Source organism: Chiloscyllium punctatum, chromosome 48, assembly GCF_047496795.1.
Source record: "Chiloscyllium punctatum isolate Juve2018m chromosome 48, sChiPun1.3, whole genome shotgun sequence".
NCBI classification, from domain to species: domain Eukaryota; kingdom Metazoa; phylum Chordata; class Chondrichthyes; order Orectolobiformes; family Hemiscylliidae; genus Chiloscyllium; species Chiloscyllium punctatum.
Genome location: NC_092786.1, coordinates 18,985,096 through 19,012,371, shown reverse-complemented (window position 1 = coordinate 19,012,371; position 27,276 = coordinate 18,985,096). Strand labels below are relative to the sequence as shown.

Genomic DNA, 27,276 nt, shown 5'->3' with positions numbered 1-27,276 from the left:
GAAAAGCACCTGTCCTCTGTGTAGGATGTACAGGGTATATTTCTTGCATAACAACAGCAGACAATAACAGCAACTTCAATTGTGTGGTGCAGCACACAGTAAGACGGTGATACAGGGCTGAAAGTGGATGATTTATCCTCTCAATTCCTCCACACTGAGAGCTTAGCTCTGCAGAATACGACAAAAATGCATCAAGTATATCTGGGAGGGACAGCAGACAATTTCTGTCAACAAGTTAATTCTAACTACAGGTTGCTCTAGTATAACACTCGTTTTGTTAACATAAACATAACGTGATTGACGAAGTGTGGAAGCTGTTTGGATAATGTGAACTTTCTACTGAACAAGTACAGCAATTTTCTATAGTGATCTTGTACAGCACGAGGTTGCAGAGGAATGCAACTGTCACGTTATAGCAGAATGACTTGTACATTTACATACATCTTTACTGGTCAGTTACAAGAAGCAGTGGCACAAATATGGGATACACTGATGGCAAAACCCTCACTTCAGTTTAGCGCAGTCAGTCTTTCATTGATAAGCTATCGAATCCTGCAAAGCCCTCCCTAAAAAAGACACATAATAAGAGCACACATTAAATATACAACACACCCAAAAACATTGAACAACTTGATACTTTAACTGTTCCATTGCTTCTCTAGAGTTCATGTTCAGAACTTTCTCATAGCTTGCCTGGCATACAATATATGAAATAAGTATCATGTAATAAGTTTACAACTTTTCATCGTATTACATTTTGGGACGGAATGTGCCAAATAGTATTTTTAAACCACATATCCAATACTGTGCTCCTTTCTTATGCATGCTCTCTATCTTGGCTTCAAGATTGCTTGTGTAATGCAATTTTTCAGAATCACAGTTGTTACAGCGCAAGATATGGCCACTTGGCCCATTGTATCTGCATTGATTTTCTGAATATGCATTGCACTTAATGCCATTTTTCTGTCTTTCTGCCTGTAACCCTGTATACTCTTGATCTTGAATCTGGCACAAATGGTAGTTTATTCCTAAATAATCTTCCAAGACCACTCATGATTTTGAATAGCGTCAGATTTTCTCTACAGAAAACAGTCCCAACTGCTCACCCTCACAACGCGCAGCCCTCCAATCCCTCTGTTCTAATCCCAACCTCACCATTAAGCCAGCGGATAAAGGGGGCGCAGTGGTAGTCACTGACCTCTACACTGCTGAAGCCAAACGCCAACTCGAGGACACCTCTTCCTACTGCCCCCTTGACCATGACCCCATCCCCCATCACCAAACCATCATCTCCCAGACCATACAGAACCTCATCACCTCAGGAGATCTCCCTCCCACAGCTTCCAACCTCATAGTCCGGGAACCCCGCACTGCCCGGTTCTACTTCCTTCCCAAGATCCACAAGCCTGACCACCCTGGCCGACCCATTGTCTCAGCATGCTCCTGCCCCACTGAACTCATCTCTACCTACCTCGACACTGTCCTATCCGCCCTAGTCCAGAAATTCCCCACATACGTTCGAGACACCACCCACGCCCTCCACCTCCTCCAAGACTTCCGTTTCCCCGGCCCCCAACGCCTCATCTTCACCATGGATATCCAATCCCTCTACACCTCCATCCGCCATGACCAGGGCCTCCAAGCCCTCCGTTTTTTCCTCTCCAGACGTCCCCAACAGTACCCTTCCACTGACACTCTCATTCGTTTGGCCGAACTGGTCCTCACCCTTAACAATTTCTCCTTTGAATCCTCCCACTTCCTCCAGACCAAAGGCATAGCCATGGGCACACGTAAGGGCCCCAGCTATGCCTGTCTCTTTGTTGGCTATGTAGAACAGTTGATCTTCCATAATTACACTGGCACCACTCCCCACCTCTTCCTCCACTACATTGATGACTGCATTGGCGCCACCTCGTGCTCCAGTGAGGAGGTTGAGCAATTCATCAACTTCACCAACACATTCCACCCTGACCTTAAATTTACCTGGACCATCTCTGACACCTCCCTCCCCTTCCTGGACCTCTCCATCTCCATTAGTGATGACCGACTTGACACTGACATTTTTTACAAACCCACTGACTCCCATAGCTACCTGGATTACACCTCTTCCCACCCTATCTCTTGCAAAAATGCCATCCCATATTCCCAATTTCTCCGCCTCCGCCGTATCTGCTCCCAGGAGGACCAGTTCCACCATAGGACACACCAGATGGCCTCCTTCTTTAGAGACCACAATTTCCCTTCCCACGTGGTTAAAGATGCCCTCCAACACATCTCGTCCACATCCCGCACCTCCGCCCTCAGACCCCACTCCTCCAACCGTAACAAGGACAGAACGCCCCTGATGCTCACCCTCCACCTTACAAACCTTCGCATAAACCAAATCATCCGCCGACATTTCCGCCACCTCCAAAAAGACCCCACAACTAGGGATATATTTCCCTCCCCATCCCTTTCCGCCTTCTGCAAAGACCATTCCCTCCGTGACTACCTGGTCAGGTCCACACCTCCCTACAACCCACCCTCCCATTCTGGCACTTTCCCCTGCCACCACAGGAACTGTAAAACCTGTGCCCACACCTCCTCCCTCACCTCTATCCAAGGCCCTAAAGGAGCCTTCCACATCCATCAAAGTTTTACCTGCACATCCACTAATATCATTTATTGTATCCGTTGCTCCCGATGTGGTCTCCTCTACATTGGGGAGACTGGGCGCCTCCTCGCAGAGCGCTTCAGGGAACATCTCAGAGACACCCGCACCACTCAACCAAACCGCCCCGTGGCCCAACATTTCAACTCCTCCTCCCACTCTGCTGAGGACATGGAGGTCCTGGGCCTCCTTCACCGCCACTCCCTCACCACCAGACGCCTGGAGGAAGAACGCCTCATCTTCCGCCTCGGAACACTTCAACCCCAGGGCATCAATGTGGACTTCAACAGCTTCCTCATTTCCCCTTCCCCCACCTCACCCTCGTTTCAAACTTCCAGCTCAGCACTGTCTCCTTGACTTGTCCGACCTGCCTATCTCCTTTTCCACCTATCCACTCCACCCTCTCCTCCTTGACCTATCACCTTCATCTCCTCCCCCACTCACCCATTGTACTCTATGCTACTCTCTCCCCACCCCCACCCTCCTCTAGCTTATCTCTCCACGCTTCAGGCTCACTGCCTTTATTCCTGATGCTTTTGCCCGAAACGTCGATTTCGCTGCGCGTTGGATGCTACCTGAACTTCTGTGTCTTCCAGCACCACTAATCCAGTTATTACCTCCAATTTATGTCTGTCTTTATTTTGCATTGTTGAGTCATGAACTATTTACAATATTAAATTAAGACTGCACAAGTCAGAACATAAATTGTCTCCTTGAAAGTTTGAGATTTTTTTTGCAGCTTAACATCTAATGTAATAGCAAAACGTGGAGAATATGGAGCTAATAGATAGTTGGAATTGAATCCAGGCAAGAACTGCAGGGTACCTAAACTCACTGAAGTTATTTATCCTCTTGTTACATTTTTGGTCTCTTCCACAACCATTATAAACTGCTGATAATTGCTAAATGCTCCCCAACTGAAACATGCTTCACAGAATCATAGTGTCATCCAGTACAGAAGTGGCCCTTCAGCCCATTGAGACTGTAGCTCTAGATGCCTCACTTTTTACCAAACTCGATCCAACACTGGACCATCCTTCTTGAGCTGGAAGCACACTTAGAAGGAGAAAGTTTTCTCCTATAATATTGAAAGAATTCATCTCCCTCTTTCTTTCACAATGTTATCCAAATTATGGAAATTTAAGATCTTTACTTACCAGTTATAAACCTTGCAGGTTTCTATGATTTGATCTGCAATATTCTTTTCACTATTCGATAGTCTTTCCTACATTCATTTTTTGGATCAATACTGCCAACTTCAATCTCCCCCCCCCCCCCCCCCCCCCTTTTGCTATCCTTTCCTAACCAGCTCCTGTTCATTACAAAATTCACTTGCCTCAACAAAACTACCAGTTTCTCCTTCCATCAATGGTCCAACCAATCTCTACCCAATCCACTCTCCACCAGCTGGATGAACTTATTCTCACATTGGTCAGGCCTACGTCAAGTAAGTTTGGTACTTATGAGGATGGCCTCAACTGGGATCTTGGGTTCATGTCACACTACAGGTGACCCCACGACACTACACACTCTCACACACACATTCAAATACAAGCGTGCGTGCACACACACACACAGACCTCCTCTCTCACTCACTCACTCTCACACACACACACGTGCACACCCTCTCAAAGGCAAATACTCTGTTGCACTTACGTACACACTCTTTCTCTCTCTCACACACACACACACACACACACACACACAATTTCCCTCTCCCTCACATACACGCATGCACACATATATATGTCTATGGGGTGAATTTGTATTTGCAGATACATTCTATTTTGTTCAACAAGCACACAATCTGTAGGCAGTCAATGTGACATTTCACAAATTCCTACTTTAGAAATAGAACCGGAATGACTCAAGGTTGGGATGCAGACAGATTCTAATCTCGCACCTTTAATTCATTGTCTGAGGTGAGATGTCATTTTTTGTTATACTAATAAAACCTTAAGTTATCTCAGAGCTGTGACTTGAAAGAAATTCCGAGAGTTACATATTAAACAATCAAAACTTGCACCCCATTCTAAGTGATTACAGACTTAACAGCCATCTAGGTTTGTTCAATACATTGCTTCAGTTGTATGACACTTTCATCTTTTACTATAAATTCTGTGTCCTATGATCCTGCCCCACTAGCTAGCTGATCAAGGAGATAAACCTGTTGGCCCATAACCTGGTGTTGTGTAATTTTTAACTTCTTCCAACCCATAATAGTCTTGAGTTTTATTCATTTGTTGTTTGGGAATAAGATGTCAACTATCATCAGTGGTGTTCAGCAGCACAAAGTAAAGCCTGAATATCAGAGGCCATGCAGGAACTGAACTACTTATATCAAGCGTCAACCATGCGAATGGCAATTGCAAGACGACAACATAAACAAATCATAATTTGAAACAGGTCCTAAACTCTAAAGGTCGGTGGCATTAATAAAGATGTGGAGAAAGATTTTCCTACAAACACAAAATGTAATTAAGAAATTGTGGAAAATGGAGCACTTATGATGTAGACACCATTGCACATCATCATCTATTTGGTAGCTCAATGTGGTTCAAATTTTTAGCAATTACAAAATTCTGAAAAAATTCTTTGCCCAAACCTCAATTCATTTTATACAGAAGGCTAGAAAGTTAGTCACACATATGATGTTCAGATTGTCAATGATGAGTGTGCCAAATCATAATCGGCAGCAAGTATATCAATAATGTTTACTAACAATCTCATGAATGTGAATTTCTCCTTCAGCCTCATACAAACAACAATAAGCAGCAGGGCACACTCCTAACTGGTCTTACCACACTCAAGTTTGCTTAAGATTTATTGCCAACCTATTTACAGCTCTTTGAAAATGTCAGCCTGACTGTAACCACCAATGGTTGCATCAAGGAAACACAACTCATCACTAGCACAATGAAACAACAGATCCGTGTCTACGTTGCGAGTCAACCATTCATCCACCTAAATACAACAGTTTCAACAGATAAGATGCATGTGTTCTCTCTCTCATTAAAAATCTTCGAAACCATCAAAAAACCAAACACTGCCAATGCAATTTTATTAAACACCACAGACATGTACATAAACGCTTCACTTTGAACAGAATTGCAGTTTCACAAAGCACAATGCCACAGTACAGTATGAGATATCAAGTCAGAGCTTTAATAATGCAGCACAGATCACGGAATTCCGAAGGAAGCACATTTTCAGGGAGTGTGAGGCGAGCTCAGAAAGCCAGCCCAGCACTCCCTCGGGTGAGATAGGAAAGCAGCCAAAAAGGCCCATGCACCCAGGTCTGCTCGCCACCAGTCTCAGACCTTTAAATATTGACATTAACCAGTGAGGGCGATGTTTATTTAAACAATTAAATCCGAATTTGTGGAGAGATAGTCCCCATAAATAACATGGGGAATGCACTGTCAGTCCCAATGTACCCAAAAAAAATCAAAAAGTCATTTGCATTTTGGAAGGTAAAATAAATTATATTAATATAGTTGAATCCCGAATCTGTAATTAAGCATTATCCAGAGGAGGGTGCTGCTATCCAACAGCCTACATACATATTTGCATAACCTGTGGCTACCGTTATAGAGTCTAAATCCATTTAAGGAGAGACTGCCTATCCTGCAAGCTATACACACACATAGGGCAGGCAGCAAAGTGATCTTGGCGGCATGGGGCGTCTCCTACCTGACTGGCTTTATGGAATTGCTTCTTCAAGCCGGCAACCGACATCTTGACCCTCTTGAAAGGAGGGGGAGTTTGGGGTGAGGGGAGGGGGTAAAGAGGGATGGGAGACAGAGGTGTCTTATTGTTGTTGCTGTTGCTACATGTATACCAGTTGCAAAGCCAGCTGAGCACTCGGATACTTGTGCAGCGCTTGCTACAGTAACACTGTCTGTCACAGCAACACTGTAGCCTTTTACCACATTCTGCATCGCCCCATTCAACACCCCCACCGCCCGCCTCCTCGTTGGCCGGAGCCGCTGTCACTCAGCGTATGCAAATCCACGGCGCTGGCGTCATGCCGCCGCAGCACCCCGCCCCCTCGTTTGCATTTTAGTTCCCCCGCCCCCAAGGGATAAGTTTCTTCAATGGGGCAACATTGTGGTGAGGTTCAGTGCCAACAAAGTAAGGCCTCAGTTACAGTTTTTTTTCTAAAAGTTACACTTTTAATTAAATCTAAAGCAAAGTTGTTGAAATTCCGAAATCCAATCAGTGTGGATTTGCCAACCAATTTTCTCCTGTATTTCTGAAGAACTTTTTTTTTATGATTAGGCCCCTTTTAGTCATGGCTGACCATGGGTTGCATCCTCGATGTTCTGGCTTTCAGCTTCCCTGAAGCAATGTCGCTTGTGACTGAAGAGACCGATGCTGGATTGACAGTCCCGGTCGCAGAGGTCACCTCTGTATGTGGTTGTTGATTTCCTCGAGCTGCTGCCCTCCTTCCTGCGTGCCCTGCCCTCCTTCCTGCGTGCCCGCTTGTCTGCTGCAGCACTCCTCAGCTTCTCTTCCCCTGTTTTGAGGTGTTCGTTCAGGCTTCTCCATCTCGTGCGGTCAGCTGCAATAATGATATCAAGTGCCTTCATGTCCCTCATGCAGATGTCCTTGTAGCGCAGCTGGGGACGTCCAGCGAGTCTCTTCCCAGATGTGAACTCTCCCATAGAGGATATCCTTTGAGATGTGGCCATCCTCCATAGGGTGGATGTGTCCCAGCCAGCTGCCTGATCAGAGTGTACATGCTGGGAAGGCCAGCATGAGATAGGACCATCGTGTTGACCACTGTCTCACCAGGATATGCCCAAGATACAGTGAATACTCCTCAAGTGGAAGGTGTGCACTCTTCTCTCCTGTCTGGCATATGTAGTCCACATTTCAGTGCTGTACAGCGGTATGCTTATGACACAGGCATTGTAGACTATCGTTTTTGTCTTCACTGTCAGCTCGGGATTTGTCCATAATCGAGTCATGAGACGAGCAAGAGTTGAGGCTGCCTTCCCAATGCTCTTGTCAATCTTTGTGTCCAAGAAGGAGTTGTCAGTAATGGTAGAGCCAAAGTACATAAACTGATGGACGACACTGAGTTCATAGTCGTCGATGGTGATGACCGCCGGTGCTTCTGTGTCCTGTCCCAGGACACTCATCTTCTTCAGACTGATAGCCCGAAATCCTTTCAAGCATGACATTGGCGGTCTCTCAGTAACTCGAGTTCTCGCTGGGTGTGTATTGCAACTGCAGCATCATTGGCAAACAGCATGTCCCTGATGAGTGCCACATGTACTTTTGTATCGGCTCTGAAGCGGGCCAGGTTGAAGAGCCTGCTATCTGGGTAGATCCCCTCCACTGTGGTGCCAAAGTCATGTTTCAGGAGCGTGGCAAAAAAAACCCAAAGACTGTGGGAGCAAGGATGCAACCTTGTTTGATGCTGCTGCGGATGTCAAGGGCTCAGTAGAGCTGCCATTGAACTGCACTGTCCCCTTCATGTTCCTGTGAAAGCATTTGATCATGTTCAACAGTTTCAGTGGGCAGCCGATCTTCAGGAGAACCTTGAAACTGCCAGGTCAAACACCCATGAAGGCAACACACAGGGTCACTTTCTGTTCTCTGCACTTCCCCTGCAGATGGTGAAGGGTGGAGATTGTGTCTACTGTTGACTTTTTAGTTCGAAAGCCGCACTGTGACTCTGGGTATACACGTTCTGTCAGTTTCTACAGGCAAGTCAAAATGACGCAAGCAAAGGTTTTGGTGACAATGTTGAAGAGAGAGGTGCCTCTGTAGTTGTTGCAGTCGCTTCTCTCGCCCTTGTTCTTGTAGAGAGCAATGATCGTGGCATCCCCCCTGGCTGTGGTACAGCTCCTTCATGCCCAGCACTTGCAGAGGACTTCATGTCTTGGAAGCATTAAGCTAGTCTTGCAGCACTTGATCAGATCAGGAGGAATCCCGTCACTACCCAAGGCCTTACCTGAAGCCAGGCTGTCAATGATCTTGTTGATCTCTTCTACTGATGGCTCTGTGTCTAGCTCGTCCACGGTCGGCAAGCACGTGATGGCATCAACTGCTGAACACAGTATACTGTCTGGCATAGAGATCAGAGTAGTGTTCAAGCCACCTCTCCATCTGCTGGCCTTTGTCTGGGATTACTCCCCCAGCAGAAGATTTGAGGAGGGCTTTCTTGCTCTGAGCTGGTCCTAGTGCCTTCTTGATACCTTCGTACATTCCCCTAATGTTCCCTGTTATAGCAGCTGTCTGAATTTCCTCGCCATGCTGTGTCCAGTACTCATTAGTGCAATGCCTGGCAGTCTGCTGAACTTTGTTCCTGGCAGCCCTGAGAATCTGCAGGTTCTACCGCTAGCTGACCTCTTGTACTCAGCTAGAGCGACATGCTTGGCTTCAACGATATGGGTCATTTTGGTGGCCTAAGCCTCAAACCAGTCATGTCTCTTGCAGGTCCAAGGTAACCAGAGATGTGCAGTGAATGATATCCCGCAAGGTTTCTCTGTGGCAGAGTATTGTGTTATGAGACACTGAGTTCTCTCTTAAAAGCCTTTATGAACTGTTGCATAAGGTTTGGCTGGAACATCTTGCTGACATTGATGCGAGCGTTCCCCGGTTGCTTAGTGCGATGTTGCTCTTAGGTTGCAGCCTAATCTTGCAACACAATAAGGAGTGGTCTGTGTCACAGTCCGCACTGTGGTAAAACTGTGCCTGGAGAATGTGTTTGATGGAGCGAGGTCTATCCTAACCCTCCTTATCCACACCTCCCCTAACCTTCCTTATCCATATCTCTCCTAACTCACTCTCTGCCCACCTCCTCCTCTCACCTGGTCACCTCTCTCTTGTCTAACACAATTCAGGATGATGTAAGTTATGTGCAAGAATGGGTGAGGAGGGGATTGGGGATATAAGAAAGTTCTGAAGAGGGGTCATATCAAACTTGAAACATTAGCTCTGTTTGTCTCTCCAAAGATGCTGTCAGACCTGCTGAATTTCTCCTGTAGTATACTTTGTTGTAACCATTGCAATTGTCATGTCCCTACCTCTGGGTCAAGAGATTCAGGTTCATATCTCATCTGCCCTGGAAGTGTTTGATTTGAGTTATTGTCGTCACATGTACCTAAGTACAGTGAAAATATTTGTTTTGCAAGCAGTAAAGCAAACAGGGGCTTACAGATCATAGGGTTCTAAGACAGAGCGAGGCCTACAAGGTTACAACTGTACAGGAGGTGCACAAAGCACGATCAGCATTAGCAAGATCAACTTTATTTAAAGTTAGAGGTCCATTCAACAGTCTGATAACAGCAAGGAAGAAGCTCTTCTTGAAACTATTGGTGCATATGTTCAAGCTTCTGTAACATCATAACTTGGCTGAATAGACCGATTTAAAATACTTTGATTTTTGTTTAGACATTCTTGCATTTGAATTGATGCATGCAAGACGCTAGGTTTCAGTAACATTTTGCTTTTGACGTGAAGATCATTGTATATGTTGGTGATGCATGTAAGACAGCAACTGTACAGAGAGAAACAGCAAGGACATTTTGTTTTAAGCAAAATGCTGTCAGCCATTTTATCATTTATTCACTCCTGTCCTGTACATGCTTATAGACTTTCTCTCCCCTTGTCCTTTCCTGTCCCCTTCTCCAAACTGTCTGTAGGGATACAATCAATTTTTTAAAAGATTGTAACGTAGCTAATAAGATGGAAACAGATTCAGTCAGAACATTCAAAGAGAATTGGATAAACATTCAAACTATAACATAAAAGAATACAAGAGGAAAGAGCTGGGGAGCAGGGTTTCTTGGATGGATTTACCAAAGAGCTAGCACAAGAATGATGGACCAAATGGCTTCCTGCCACAGTGTATCAGTCGCTGTTTGAAAAAAGGCTGGGCCACCCTCTCAATCACTCCCCCTGCCTGCAGTAAGGTTGAATTCGGCACGAACCATCCATCTTTAGTAAGACAGCACCCCAAGGTCCTGTGGGATTATGAGAACTTTCCCTTTTACTTCCTTTGGTGCTCCTACCATTCACCTTAAATCAGTGACCTCTGGTTTTGCCTGCTCAGAGTTGAGGCCCAACAGATGTTTTCTAAAGGTGTATGGTATCCTCCTTGCTTTTCTACTCTAAGTCTCCACTTTGAAGGCTCAATGTCTTGCTATTCGATTTTCTCAACTTGCCCAAGCCATTTTTAAAGATTTGCATCCATAAACTCTCAGGTCCCTCTGGTCCTGCACCTCCTTTAGAACTTTAGCCTGATTTTGTATTGTTTATCCTTGAGCTTCAACACAGCACTTCACACTTATCTACATTAAACTTGGCCTGCCTTCTGTTGGCCCATTATACTGTCATATCTGTTCAAGTCTATCACCATCGCCCTCGCAGTTTATGTCAAATAAAAATTTTGAAAGTGTGCTCTACACCTAGATCATTAAGATAGATCGAGAAAAACTGATCTAATACCAATCCTTAGGAATCGCCATTACAAATACCCTTCTCCATTATGAAAAATAAATGTTCGCTGATGCTTTGTTTCCTGTCACTAAACTAACTTCATTGTCACTAAACTAACTTCACCTTGTTTTATTCTTTACTGTCAAGCATGTTGTATGGCACTTTATCAAACGTCTTTCAGAAGTTCATACACATTACATTATTATGATCCCAGATGAGCCCCTAATAATGAAATGAAATTGGATGAGTTATAATCCATTTAAGTACCGATAATCTTTTATTTTAAAGTAGCCATGATGTGGAGGTGCCAGTGTTGGGCTGGGGTGGGCAAAGTCAATAATCAGATTCTGGATGAGTGGTGCTGGAAGAGCACAGCAGTTCAGGCAGCATCCTCGGCCTCGTTCACCGCCGCTCCCTCACCACCAGACGCCTGGAGGAAGAACGCCTCATCTTCCGCCTCGGAACACTGCAACCCCAGGGCATCAATGTGGACTTCAACAGCTTCCTCATTTCCCCTTCCCCCACCTCACCCTAGTTCCAAACTTCCAGCTCAGCACTGTCCCCATGACTTGTCCGGACTTGTCCTACCTGCCTATCTCATTTTCCACTTCACCCTCTCCTCCCTGACCTATCACCTTCATCCCCTCCCCCACTCACCCATTGTACTCTATGCTACTTTCTCCCCACCCCCACCCTCCTCTATCTTATCTCTCCACGCTTCAGGCTCTCTGCCTTTATTCCTGATGAAGGGCTTTTGCCCGAAACGTCAATTTCGCTGCTCTTTGGAATCCAGAATCTGGTTTTCAGCATCTGCAGTCATTGTTTTTACAAAAGTCAGTAATCACATGACACCGGATTATAGACCAACAGGTTTATATGAAACTGCAAGCTTTTGGAGCTCCCACTCCTTCCTTTTGTAGCTCGCAGAAAGTTGCTATTTCAAACAAACCTGTTGGACTATACCCTGGCGTTGTGATTTTTGATTTTTAAAGTAGACAGCAAGGGAGGTTCAGGAAACCTACTAAAAAAACCAAAGCCACAAATGACAATAACTTGTTTACTATACAAGTTAGAACAGGGATAGAATCGACAATACATATTTCCAACATCCAGAATCAATATGTGGTGAAAATGGGCAAAATATTGTTTCAGAAAACCGTGAAACACATGCTAAAAGCCAATACCATCAAGACAGATCCCATAGATTTCTCTGTAATGTCCACTCCCTACCCCTGTTAACAGTGGCATAGTAGGCCATCAGAACCCTTTAAACTTCACAAAGAATTATAATTCTTTGCTTTTGACCATCCTTGAAACTACATCATAGATTGCTTCACTGACTGCTCTTGCTCTAGTCAACCATCCTTCTGTCCAGAGTCTAAGCTTCCTTGACCCCTGAAAACTGCTCTCCACATCTCCCATCTTGTCCTGTTCCACCAAGTTGGCACTGCCTGTAGCTTTTAAAGCTCCACTCTCAGTTATGTTGACCTATTTAGGCATCTCACTCTTTGTGAATCACTGCAGCTGCCAGGAATTACATTAAACATGAGAAGCAACACCTATTTGCCTAATAACTCCAAAAGCTCTGGTATCTTCAGGTAAAATGGCAATGAAGTAGGGATTCTGAGCCTAAGGCTCATTCTTTCCATTCACTTTTTTCCTTGCTTTTGTTTGTTTTCTCATTTATTTTATTAACTCTTGTTGAAGAGCTTAGAAGCTCACGGCATTTACAATTTGGCAGTTTCATGGCGTTGGTGTCAGAGGGAGTTTGGGTGCATTGGCGAAGTGGTTCGAGTGTTGACTCATGGCTGCTGCAGCAGAGGTGAGTTTAGGCTCTTGGTAGCATCTGTGTCCAGCAGAGGCAAGTTTGGCCCAGTGGGGGCCCCTGCGACAGCAGCTGAATCGGCCAAGTGGTCCCAAAGTGGACTCATGGTGGCAGAGCTGCGGTTGGGCCAGTGTGGTACCCAGTGTTGTTGGGGTCTGCATTGGCGAGGTCCAAGTGAGGACTCAGTGGCAAGGGCATCACTGGAGGAGCGAAAGATTGGCCATTTTCATTCCACTGGCAGCAGCATGGCAAAGGGGTCTTGTGCCTGACCACCAGGGGCAGCATGGGGGCTCAGTGGTTAGCACTGCTGCCTCGCAGAACCAGGGACCCGGGTTCAATTCCAGCCTCAGGAGACTGTCTGCGTGGAGTTTGCACACTCTCCCCGTGTCTGCGTGGGTTTCCTTCGGGTGCTCTAGTTTCCTCCCACAGTCCAAAGATGTGCAGGTCAGGTGATTTGGCCATGCTAAATTGTCCATAACGTTGGTGCATTAGTCAGAGGGAAATGGGTCTGGGTGGGTTACTCTTCAGAGGGTCGGTGTGGACTTGTTGGGCTGAAGGGCCTGTTTCCACACTGTAGGGAATCTAATCTAATTTAAAGTGCTTAATAAGAGTGAAGTTGAATATTTTTTCTTTATTCTTCTGCCTTTATATTTTTATGGTTTGATTTATTTTTCTGTGTTTTAAGTTGGTGCCAGAGAGTGGTAACACTATACAACACTTTTCACTGTATTTTGTAACAAAATACATGTGAAAATAAATAAATCAAATCAAATCAACTCAACTTGGCCTGAGTTCTAACAGCACTGAGATATCCAACTGCTCTTGGAATTTGACTCACAGTGTTCTGTATATAGAATTTGTGAAGTTCAGCTGCCTTCCTTCGGATGGTGAGGGGGGGCCTTATAGAGATTTACAAAATCGTGAGGGTGAATAGCCAAAGTCTTTTTCCTCGTGTGGGGGAGTCTAAAACTAGAGGGCATAGGTTTAAGGTGAGAGGGGAAAGAATTAAAAAGGACCTGAAGGATAATGTTTTCACACAGAGTGTGGTGCATGTGTAGAATGAGCTGCCAGAGGAAATGGTGGAGGCTGGTACAATTACAACATTTAAAAGACATCTGGATGGGTATATGAATAGGAAGGGTTTGGAGGGATATGGGCCAAGTGCTGGCAAATGGGACTGAGTCAGATTGGAATGCCCAGTCGGTGCAGAAGAGTTGGACTGAAGAGTCTGTTTTTGTGTTGAGCGTCTCTATGGCTTTATAACGGCAGGGAAAAAGCTAATCATGAATCTTGGTTCCCCATTATATAAATTGCAGAAAAACAACATTGGTCCAGGTTGTGTGTGCTGCTCCATCATTCATGTTTAACTCTCAACTACTCTTGAACAATGCCGTGAGAGAGTTATTAGTTTTTATTCTGAAGTTATTGTAGAGACAGTGAGCTCAGTATAACAATGCCAAGTTGAAGCATCTGCGGTGAAAGTGTTACCATTTTGCTTGTGTGTGTTTAACTGTAGGCTTTAACAGCTATGACACAAAATAGTGAAGTTCCACTGTGCATTTGTTTGAAATTGGATGCATCCATTAAACACGACTCTGTGCAATTGTTATCAAGGTTATTTTTGCAATGAGATTGTTCAATTTCTTTATCAATGCCAATAAATAATCCAGTTTATTCTCTGAAAACTCCAATTATTTAATTTCATTTACAAACATTGATTTAAATAAACTGAATGCTAAAGGCAAAAAAATCCTATATGGATCTGAATCACTTGGGCTATGGTGAGATTTGTGATGGTGCTGGAAGATCTCCACATTAGGAGCAACTCACTTCATCCCTTATATATTTGACAAACAGTAGTGTTTCTCACTTGGTGAATTGCTATTAAAGGGTTTTGGGGGGAGCTGGCTATTGTCTTAAATGTCTTGTTATTGGACCAACTTGCCTAATTAATATTCAGTTTCCTATCTTACCAAACAAGTTAGACATTGAGAAAACTTGATATTGGCAATAGCACAGGCAATTCAGATTGCTGCTTACTCTAAATTACCTCTGTGTTGGATACTGGGCAACAACATTTCTAAACACGCTCCATGTGCACTGGCCATGCATACACCATGTCCACAGATTGAAATCTACCATGTACTAGCATCGGAGAATCCTCAAGACTAATCTCTGATCCACTTACAGCAGCTATCTTTGTAGGGACCGTTGCAAGGACCTAGTGTGCTCAGGGACACGTAGCCAGCTCATGGAGGGACCCAACTGTGCCTGCATGCCCCTCATGCCCCTCATGCCCCTTGTTCTTTCACCTGATGCTGGCAGCATTCCTGCCTCGCATTACCTTGCCTTGCACTTTGACCCCTCGGGCAGAGATCTCAGGCCCATGTTTCTTCTGTTTTGCTTTACTGATTAGTACAGACACAAAGGGAAGAAGCCTGTCAAGGTTGTAAGCTGGCCTCAGTCGAGTCAAGGGGTATAGCCTTCAGTTGGGTGTCCTGGCACAGTAAATCAAGAGCAATCTCTGATAACAGAATATGGTCAGTCTACCATATGGTGGTCAGAGTCAGGATGTTCTCCAAATAACGGGTGAGGAGTTGAATGGTGAGCGGTATGTCTTGAGTCTTTCTGCCCTATGGTTGTCTGTTGTTCTCCTGGAATGAGAGAGGGCCATGTATCAAGAGGGAAGAAAGTGTGTGGCACAGCTGCAGGTGGGGAGGTGTCCCGAGTGAGTGAGCAGGCAGTGCAGACATTATATAGGGTTCGTGGTGTCATGGGTAGGGGTGGATGACAACAAATGAAGGGAGATGTTACAGAATTATAGTGAGAGTGGTGGAGAAAGAACCGTGGTGAGTGGTGTGTGCAGTACCAGAGATAGAGTGAGTGTGAGCTATCACACAGAAGATAGTTGCATTTATGCGAGAAGGGTGGGTAACATCATTGACCTTCTTCCTGCAGTTCTGGGCATTCCTCCAGACAGCTGAGACTGCTTTAACCGGGCTGGCAACCTGGGACCAGGCAGGGCAAGGTCTGGTGTCATGGCCTCCACGGCTGGCCCTGGGGGAGGAGCAAATCCAGACTCTCCACCACCCCCATCCAGCAGGGAGTCCAGATCTGTCTCTGTGAAGTGAGATAACAATTTCCCTCTCTTTGCTAAGTATGGGACAACTGTGGGGAACCATGCAGGGCAGCTTTGGGCTGAAAGTGCTCATCTGGGTGCTCAATGGAGCCAGTGAAGGGATTCCAGAATATCCACTGAGTTATGTGTTGTTCTAAAAATAGCATACTATAAGATGTGGCTAACATTATACATGAGGGACACCTTGGAGCCAAATTAAGTCATTAATGAGATGAGGTTAACAAAAGACAGTGAGAAAATTCACTGGGCCTTGTGGCAGAAAATCCTTCAAACAACTTGTTGGTACTTACACGTAGTTTTAGAAAAGTAAGATTCAGCCCCATGATTCTGCTTGAGCACCTGTTTATAACATATCCCTTCTTTTGGCATAATGCAGCAATCAGATCATATAAATTTCATAAAGAAAATTTCCGGTGCGTGGTTTTAAAAAAAAAAGAAAATATTGTAGCATTTCAACATGGTGTCTGAAGGTTTATTATTCCTCTTTGAATTTTAGTGGTTGTCGACTAAACTAACAGCCAAATTCCTTGAATTTCATATTCTGGCAAATTAAAGAGAAATATGTATAGAAGCTTGAGTCTTATCTTTGACATTACAATAAATTGCCACATTTTGGCCCTCCCTAAGTCTGTAGATATCTCCCCAGCAAGATTCGTTGTGTATATTGACCTGGTAATTAAGCCAAAACGTACAAGATTTGCAAACTGACAGACTTAAAACAGAAATTGCTGGAAAAGCTCAGCAAGTCTGACAGGATCTGTGAAGAGAAAATAGAGTTAACATTTAAGGTCCAGTGACCCTTCTTCAGAACTGACAGAATTGTTGACTGCTGTTCCTTGTACTGTATCCATGTCATTGAAAATCCAAATACTAGCTAAGGATATTTGATTATAAGTTGAAACAAGTTTCTTGACCTTGTAAATAATATTGGTGAGACCCTGTTTTTTGTGCTATTAACCCATGTCATTGCAACCCACAGTGCACTGCTTTTGGAGATCCTGGTCATGACGATATTACATTCCCCATGCTCAACTATTAACTCAATGTGCTTTAATAAATTCACCCTGATAATAACCTGTCATAAATAGTTTAAAATGTCATAAACACATTTATAATTACATTTGAGTTTGAATAATTAGATGAGTTGTATTGCTAATTGTTTGTTGACACAAAGATTTTGAATCAGTGCAACATTTAGAGCATAAACTGGGAATTTGGATATGTCTTTTAGCAAGTTCCCAGGTGGTCTAAACCAGTCCTACGCAAACGGTTGTAGCATAGCTGCTGACTTTCAGTGTGACTTTCATCTTCTACAGGGTGAGCTGGAAACTATTCAACCCATTGTTGCCTCCAATTGAAAAATTAGATCACGCTACCTCTGCCACAGAGCTGCAGATGATGCTTGTGTTTGTGTACACACTCAGAAGCTGACCTGTGAACCATTGTCATGCACTCGAAGTGGCATATGAAAGAATAAGCCGTGAGATCAATATCCTGAAGATGAAGGTTCTTTGCTAGCCAACTCCTGCCAGGCAACTATCGAGATCACTGCAAGCCATTAGATAACGTGGATCAATTCTCATCGATTGGGTGTCTTCTCTAAGCAAAGGCAGACATCAGCGAGGAAACTGAATGTTACCTTCTGGGCACCAAGGCAGACTCTGGCCATCTGAGGAAAAATGTACTTGATGACAAAGACCTCAAACCTCGCACTCAGGTTTGGTCTACAGGACAGCAGTGTTATCTGTCATGGATAATGCACATCAGACATTCCAAATCCTTCAAGAAATATCACCAGGGATGCTTTTGTAAAGCCCCACAAATCCAATGGCAGGAGAGGCTCCAATGCTGGTGTCCTGTCTCAGGTCAATGTTCCCAGAGTTGAAGTACTGTTTACAGTTAGTCGGCTGCATTGAGTTGGTCACATCATCCCTGTGCCTGACAGATGGATCCAAAACTAGGTCTCGACTCCAAACTTCATAACAGCAAGCAGTTACCAAAAGAGTAGAGGAAACACTTCAAGGATGTCTCAAAGTCTTCCTGAAAATACTACCACAATCCCATTGAATCATGAGAATTCATTGTCCAAGATTGCCGAGACAAAGCGTCTGTGAAGGTGATAATTATTTCAGGCATCTCTGATCAGCCCAGGTACGTCGAGGCCAAGCGCAGCCAATGTAACAGATGTGCAAACACACTTGTGTGCACCCCTCCGGCAGCCTCATCAAACAACCACCTGCTGCACCTATGTTAGGGATACAGATCCAGCATTGGATTGTTTAGTCACCTCAGGACCAACAACTCTAAGAAGAGAGCACATTCTTATTGAAAGAATTGCATTATTGAAGTGATTGGAATGAGGTAAGCCAGGTAGATCTCATCGAATACAAACTCCCTGATTGGGATTGTTAACCCAGTCCAATCAGGGAGCCCTGGCTGACAGATATAGAACATAGAAAATTACAGTACAGTACAGGCCCTTCGGCCCTCAATGTTGCGCCAACCTGTGGAACCAACAGCCATGTCAGGGAATCGGTTTGATCCTGGAGCTGGCTCTGTGCTAGCTGGACCAGTGTTATGTACTGTGCATGTGTAAATAAAGAGTGACTTGGTGACCTTTGTGGAGTTATTTCAATTATCATTTCAAAAGGGATTTTATTTTATCCGTCCTGGTTCTACCGAAAGCAGTGCTTTAGTTTACTGGGTGACAGCCCTTTAGTGGCAGCACTCTTGCTAATGAGTTAGAACAGGAAACACAACATTGTGTGACAGTGCACTACTGAGAGAGGCTACTTCACATTTAACTGAGGCACGATTGGCCCTCTCCGATGGATGCCCCTATCTCTACTTGAAGAAGTTTAGGAAGCATTCTCCATTGTCTCCTGGTCAGTTTGCTCCTGAACCAATACTAGTTGCCCCACTCATTAATCACTTATGTTTTGGACATCTGGTTCAGTGTAAAATGGCTGTCACATTTTACTGAATTACAACTGTTCATCTGCAAAGATTGCTTCCTTGGCTGAGATACTCCCAAAGGTGCTCAATAATAAATAAAATAATTTAGAAAATATATATTGGCCAATTTGATGATGTTGACTCATAACTACTCAACATATTGCAATATAAAAACAGAATTCAAAACCATAGAAAAAATCTATTGTTTGTATAACTGCATGCGTTACCTGAAAATTAAATTCTTTAAGTGGTTGACAACAGCACGTGGCCCAAATGGGACATCATCTAAAACCCAACATCTGCAGAACATTTTTCAGGCAATGGTTTGTGATAAATTAGCTAAAATATTTTGGATTACTATTTAAAAAATAAACTACCAAATAGATGATATTTTGACATGACCAGGGAAACAACCATGTCTATTTTAGGAAAGTGATTATGTAGAAGGAGCTGGGATGCAAATATGTTGAAATTATTAATAAAATTCTTTCTACATTGACTTAGCACAGTGGGCCAGCCCTGAGTCGGAAGGTTATGACATCAAACTCCACTCAAGTATTTGAGGACTTAATTCAGGGTCAAAGAATTTCTAAGCTGAATTTCACAGGGGCACGGATTATCTGCTACTCTGCCCCACCACTGAGCTAAACGTGGGTTGGCACGTTGCTGATGGGCAATCCAGTTTCATCCTCATGATACTGGGGCGAACTTGGCACAGTCAGAGTGGGACTTCTGCCTCCACCTGGGAGGTTGTCCTACTCTAAATAGCAGCTGACCAATCACATTGGCCAGTAGCTCTGTACTCTCAGTAATACCAGGCAGAGAGTAGTGACCACCACTGGAACTACAACAAAGAAGATATTCCTGGCATCTAAGCTACGTCAGGGAATTTTGGGTGGGAATGGTTGGGAGGGGAGCTTAGAACTGGGGAGGCAGCCTGCAGAGGCTGGGTGGGAAGGATAGGGGGAGGATATGGTCTTGGATGGGCCACCCCAATGGGCACAGGGATCCTCCCATCAATGACAATGTCACAAAACTGCTGGGTTACTTGCCATGCCCCTGCTTTTTCAAAATTCAGTCAGGGGATGGGGAGATCATGACTAGGACACCATTTATTATTCATCCCTAGTTGCCTCTGAGAAGGTGGTGGCAGAGAGTTGGAGAAAGGGGTCTTTTCCAGCAGTCAGTGGCAAATGGAGTTTTGGAGGGGTCAGTGTAGGGACCATGGCTATTCACATTGTACATTACCGATCTGGACAAAGAAACTGAGGGCATTAATGCTAAGTTTGCAGATGGTATAAAGAGATGCAGGTAGATTTGAGGAAGCAGGCAGGCTGCGGGACTTGGACAGGCTATGAAAGTGGGCGAAGAAGTGACAGATGGATTGCAACGTGGCAAAGTGTGAGGTTATGCACTTTGGTAGGAAGAGTGGAAGTATAGACTACTTTCAAAATGGGTAAAAACTTTGGACATCTGATGGACAAGAGGATTTAGAAGTACTAGTTCAGGATTCTCTTATGTTTAACATGCATGTTCAGTTGATAGATGGGAAGGCAAATGCAATGTTCGCATTCATTTCAAGAGGGCTAAAATACAAGAGCAGAGATGTACTGCTGAGGTTGAATAAGGCTCTGGTCAGACCAAATTTGGAATATTGTGAGCAGATTGAGCCCCATATCTAAGAAAGGACTTGCTGGCACTGGAGGGAGCGCAGAGGATGTTCACAAAAGTGATCCTTGGGGATGAAGGGCTTGTCATCTGAGGAGTGATTGAGGACTCTGAGTCTGTACTCAATAGTTAGATGAAAATAGATAGGCTTTTGATTAGTAAGGACTGAGTCAAAGGAGTTAAATGGAAATAGATAGGTTCTTGATTAGTAAGGTGATCAAGGGTTAGCGGGAGAAGACAGGAGAATGGGGTTGAGAAACATATCAGCCGTGATTGAATGATGGAGCAGACTCAATGGGCCAAATTGTCTAATTTTGTCTTTTATTTTATGGTCATATGATGAGCTGAGCAGATGTACTGCTGCAATGCATTTGGTGTAGGTACACCCAGAGTGCTGTTTGGAAGGGAATTTCAGAATTTTGACCTAAGGAATAGTGATATATTTCTAAGTCAGAATTGTGGAGGAGAAAGTGAGGACTACAGATGCTGGAGACCAGAGTCGAGAGTGTGGCGCTGGAAGAGCACAGTAGTCAGGCAATATCCGCAGAGCAGGAGAGTCTTCGTTTCAGGCATAAGCCATTCATCAGGAATGAAGCTTGTGAGCCAAGGGGCTGAGAGATAAATGGGAGGGGGGTGGGGCTGGGGAGAAGGTAGCTGAGAAAGCGATAGGTAGATGAAAGTGAGGGAGAAGATGAAAGGCTGGAGAGGATGGTGGAGCAGATAGATGGGAAAGGAGATGGATAGGTCAGGAGGGCAGTGCCGAGTTGGAGGCTTGTGATTGGGATAATATTGGGGGAGGGGAACTGAGGAAACTGGTGAAGTCCACATTGATCCCACATAGTTGTAGGATCCCAAGGTGGAATATAAGGCGTCCTTCCTTCAGGCATTGGGTGGTGAGGGTTTGGCGATGGAGGAGGCCCAGGACCTGCATGTCCTTGGTAGAGTGGGAAGGGGAGTTGAATTGTTCAGCCACAGGGCGGTGAGGTTGTTTGGTGCGGTTGTCCCAGAGATGTTCCCTGAAACAATCCTCAAGTAGACGTCCTGTCTCCCCAATGTAGAGGAGACTACATTGCATGCAATAGATACAGTACACGACATTGGTGGAAGTACAGGTAAATTTCTGTTGGATGTGGAAGGTTCCTTGGAGGCCTTGGACGGAGGTGAGGTGGGAGGTGTGGGCGCAGGTTTTGCACTTTCAGTGGTGGCAGGGGAAGGTGTTTGGAGTGAGATGTGGGCTGTTGTGGAGGGTGGATCTGACAAGGGATTCATGGAGGAAATGGTGTCTCCGGAATGCTGATAAGGGTGGGGCAGGTAAAAGGTATCTGGCGGTGGGGTCCGTTTGTAGGTGGCGGAGGTGGCAGAGAATGATGCGATCAATGCGGTAGTTGGTGGGGTGGAGGGTGAGGACCATGGGGGTTCTGTCCTTGTTGCATTGAGAGGGGTAGGGTTCAAGGGCAGAGGTGAAGAGATTCACTGGAGGGCATCGTTGACCATGTGGGAGGGGAAATTGCAACCTTGGTAAAGGAGGCCATCTGGGATTTTCTAAGGTGGAATTGGTCATCCTAGGAACAGATGTGGCAGAGGCGGAGGGATAGGGAATACAGGATGGCATTTTTATGTCCTTACTCAGAATTGTGAGTGGCTGGGAAGGGAACTTATGAGTAGTGGCATTCTCATGTATCTGCTGCCCTTCTTCTTTTAGGTGGTTGCGGTCATGGGATTGGGAGGTGCTGTCTAAGGACTCATGGTGAATTTTTGCAGTGCATCTTATTGATAGTACACACACTATCACTGTATTTGGTGATGAAGCGAGTGACATTTTATGGATGTGGTATTAATAAAATAGATTGATTTATCCTAAATGCTGTCAAACTTCCTTCATGTTGTTGGAGCTTCTTTCATTCAGACAAGTGCAAGTATTCCAGATCCTGACTTGTGCCTTGTAGATGGTAAACTGCTGAATGAAGGATCCATACATTCTGATGTGCTCTTATAACCTCAATCATTTTTTTGTTGAGTCCAATGCAATTTCTGCTCAATGGTAAACCTCAGGCTGTTGATAGTGGGGATTCAGCAATGATAATGCCTATGGCCAAGAGGCAATGATTAGATCCTTATTTTTGAAAATGTTCATTAACTGCTACGTACGTTATACAAACGTTACCTGTCACTTGTCCACCCAAGCCTGGTTATTGTTCAAGTTTGGCTGCATTTGGACATGGACTACTTCAGTATCTGGGTGTCATGCATGGTTCTGACATTGTGTAATAATCAATGAACGTCCTCCCTGCAGATGTTATGATGGAAGGAGACCATTGTTGGAGCAGCTTTGGACCCTACACTGAAAATGCCATATCTCATCTGATCTCAGAATCTAAACAGACTCAGCCTAGTTGGTACTTGGATGGGAGGTGGCTTGGGAATATCAGGTGCTGTAGGTTTCCTGGGGTCTATGGTGCAATGGTAGTGCCCCTATCTCTGGGCTAGAAGGGCTGGGTTCAAGTCCAACCTGTTGCAGCAATGTGTCATAGCGTATCTACTTTGAGGTACATGTGCTTAGATGTCCTGGAGCTGAGGAGACTAACCAGCACAACTACCTTCTTTTGTGCTCAGTATGACTCCACTCAGTAGAGATTTCCCCATGAATTCCATTGACTTTGGTTTGGTCTTATTGCAATCACCATAAAATATATGATTATTTGGTCATCCACCATATTTTTGTTTGTAAGGTATTTGTGTGTAGAAATTGCTGCTGTATTATATATTTAACAACTATGTCTCACCTCAATATGACTGGGCATGTTTCTAACATATGAAAAGCCATAATATGAATACAAATTCTTTCAACACATTATATAAAGTTTTAGAGAGAATGTGATTTCTGTCACCTTTTGCTTATCAATTTTCTCTCCTTCCCCCCTGAAGGAGCTGACATTTACTGAGGTTCAATTTAATGAGCATCTACCTTTCTTTAATATTTCTTCCAAAGATGAATCTAGAATATTGAAAACTGTTTTGGTCCCCTTATCTAAGGAAATATATATTACATTGGAGGCAGTCCAATGAAAATGCACTAGGTATGCAGGGATTTTCTTAAGAGGAAAGGTTGTGTCGATTGGGTCTGTACTAATTGGAGTTCAGACGAATGAAAGGCGACCTTATTGCAACATCCCAACCGACTCACGGGAAATGCTTGCCATAGAATGCATGACTGAAGAAGAAGCACCCGCAAAGCACAAACCATTTCGAACATCACCGATGGAGCACGTGGAGCCCAAGCACAAGCATCGGAAAGGGCATGCAGAATCTAGAATGTCCCATCCGCTCACTGCATCAAACACCTCCTATGCCAACTATGGCAGTTTGTAGCTACGGGATCGGACTGTTCAGCCACCACAAAACCTACCATTCCTGGAATGAAAGCAAATCCCCCCCAACCCTGAGGAACTGACCAAGGAGATTACAGGACCAGACTGATGGTGGAATTGGATTAACTAATTAAACTCAGATCTGAATATATTGAAATTAGCTGTAATATTAAGTCATGTTATTAACATAAATAGATACGTTATTATTTAGCTCTGATTAGTACTGCACTCATTTATTATTACTGGAAAATTAGATTTATTCCTTGTTTAGGAACTGACTAGTACTTCAAATAGATTTATCCTTGCAATTCTGATCTGATTAATGCCATATGCATTGGATTCCTGGCCATGACAAGACCATCAGGAAATCCTGGAGTGAAAAGAATTGCTTTCCCCCAAGGCAGGAGTGAAGCTGAGGAAAATGAATCACCCAGTTTGCTGTAATGAAGCTTTCAGTACCTGATCACAGCAACAACTCGGAAACAGTCTCTGACTGCTGCATAGATCAAGTGTTTATTTTATAATGGTTGTCAGGATTTGGGTGATGCTGATAAAGTCTGTAATTATTCATATTTGAAAGTAAGCAAAGAAGGTGAAGATCTGCTTGTTTCAACATCTGTATTATTTGCATGAATTCATATCCTCAGTGACCCCAAGACGGTAATTGTCAAAGTCAAGGTGATGTGTGAGATTTGACGGTGTTCTGAACATTATTTACAATGAAGTACAACTGAATTACACTCGGTGAGTTCTCCAGTTCTTTTTATAGATTGTGTAATTTTCAATACGATAGCTGCAGGAGTCTGCAATTTCCTTCTCTCCGTCTGGAAATACAGAGAAATAAAATATTGATTCCGACTCAAACAGACGAACAGTGAAGACTAGGAGAGGCCAAAAGAAATGGTAGCAAAATGCTTTGTCTGGGTCTAATGAAACTGAAATGGAGACATTTAGAGTTGATCTGAGCTCTTCAGCTGACATAGAGTGGAAGTTCTGAACAAACCCCCTGCCCCCACCCCCCCCCTTGTCTCCCAAAGATGCTCCATTGAGAGGGCAGATATATTTGATGGATTTAAAGGGTTTGATATAGTAGAAAGAGAGCAGCAATTTCCTTTGGGAATTCCTTAACAATATTATAATTGGAATTAGCTTTGTTGTCACATGTACTCACGTGCATATAGTGAAAAGTTTACAAGTCATCACTTCAGGCAGCATTTTAGGACCCAGGTACAGATTCTTAAGTACAAATTCTTAGGGGAAAATACATAGTAAAATAGAGAAATAACAGTTCAGAACAACAATCCTTCCAACCCAGACCACAGTGGTGTGGGTCTACCTAATCCAAATGGACTGCAGCAATTGAAGAAGGCGATTCACCACCACCTTCACAAAGGAGACTAGGGTTGGACAAAAAATATTGGCCAATTCAGAAATGCCCCCTCCCCCCCCCCGCCCCCCCAATCTTATAAATGATTTAAATAACTCTTAAAATTAGCATTTGACCATCCAGCAGTGAGATCAGGAAATAGATTTTCACACCAAGAGCAGTTAAGATCTCAAAAGGTATTGAATTATTAGGTCAACTAACTTTCTTATGACTACTGAGAGACTTTACCAACAACAGTCTATCAAGATATACAGATCAAAGGAAGATAAAAGCTGTTATCACTTTCACATCTGCAGCGACAAACTTGTTTTACTACGGGAAGTGTCATAGAGTATTTGGAGGAAGAGTAGTTATTTAGATGGGAGGCAGAGAGGCTGAAGAATATCTCGTTCTTTCCCTGCGTCCACCCTAACACTAGGGTGGGAAAATCCATGCTTGGCCTACCCACCCTTTCGCCAATTAAAACCCTCAAGTGAACAAGTAATGACCAGGTAAGGACCTCATTATGCTAGTCCTTGTGTTAACCCAGCTGTGGGTGGGCCTGTGGAACGTAACAAGTAAACATCTGTGAGCTGTTTGTCATCTCCTGGTGAGATTGGCAGGGGATGGGGAGTGAGGTAGTTGGTGGGAGCTACTTCAAAGGTACTGGAGCAAAGGAACTGGAGATCTACAATTGGCGGGCAGCTCATGGTAGGCAGGAGCTGGGTCCTGATTATGGGGAGAAAGCCACTGTCAGCCTCTGAATTGCCCGGTGCCTACGGTTCAGTGGCCCTTCCCCAAAGAAGACGGTGAGATCTTTCACTTGATCTCCAGCCGGCAGGTGAGATCCTCATCACTTTCATGTGATTCCTCAATATGACCGTAATGGCCTCTTTCTCTACTGTAATTACTCCATGATTCTTAGAAATCTGATCGTCACAATGAACAGTGAAGTACAAAAACATTATTTCTCCCCAGTACACTGATCCTGTGAATGGCATTTCTTGTTGGATGTTGAACTAGGGGGATATCCAATCAGGAAAGTTCAATTCTTGACTTTTTTTCTTGCATTATCCAACATTTTGAAGGGAACTATGTATCAGCATTTGTAGCCAAAAATAATGTCTGCTAGAAAGATCTGACCAATCAGATGGATTCTGAAATACTTGACAATCCTGATATTTGTAGGGGATATTTCCAAGCCAGTTTTCAGAGGCAACAGACTCAAACTTGTTCAAGATTCTAGATGTGCTAGAAATCATGTGTTCAGTTCTGGTTGCCTCATTTTAGGAAGGATGTGGAAGCTTTAGAGAGGGTGGAGGGGAGACTAATCAGGATGCTGCCTGGGCTGGAGGGGCATGTCTTATGAAGAAAGGTTGAAGGAGCTAGGGCTTTTCTCATTGGAGCGAAGAAGGATGAGAGGTGACTTGATAGAGGTATACAAGATGATGAGAGGCACAGATGGAGTAGATAGCCAGAGACTTTTTTCCCAGGGCAGAATTGGCTATCACAAGGGGGTATAATTTTAAAGTGATTGGAGGAAGGTTTAGGGGAGATGTCAGAGGTAGATTCTTTACCCAGAGAGTGATGGTTGCGTAGAATACACTGCCAGCAGTGGTAGTAGAGTCAGATACATTAGGGACATTTAAACAGCTCTTGGATAGGCACATGAATAATAGTATAATGTAGGGTATATAGATTAGTTTGATTTTAGAGTAGGATTAAAGGTTGGCACAACATCGAGGGCCGAAGTGTGTGTACTATGCTGTGTTGTTTTATGTTCTTGAATACTGAGGTTAGTCAGTCTCAATATTGAACAGTCCCTATATATATATAAATCAATAAAACAAA

At 44.1% G+C, this 27,276-nt stretch overlaps 1 protein-coding gene across 2 annotated transcripts in view; it reads right to left on the bottom strand.

The window, feature by feature from the left end:
• Positions 1-6,591, bottom strand: part of sh3gl3a (SH3-domain GRB2-like 3a) — a 134,935-nt gene extending 128,344 nt beyond the window's left edge. For both annotated transcript variants that reach the window (XM_072564784.1, XM_072564786.1), the window contains exon 1: positions 6,344-6,591. In XM_072564784.1, coding sequence (XP_072420885.1) covers positions 6,344-6,388 — 45 coding nt within the window. In that variant the 5' untranslated portion in view covers positions 6,389-6,591. The remainder of the gene's footprint in view (positions 1-6,343) is intronic.
• Positions 6,592-27,276: the final 20,685 nt, after the last annotated feature.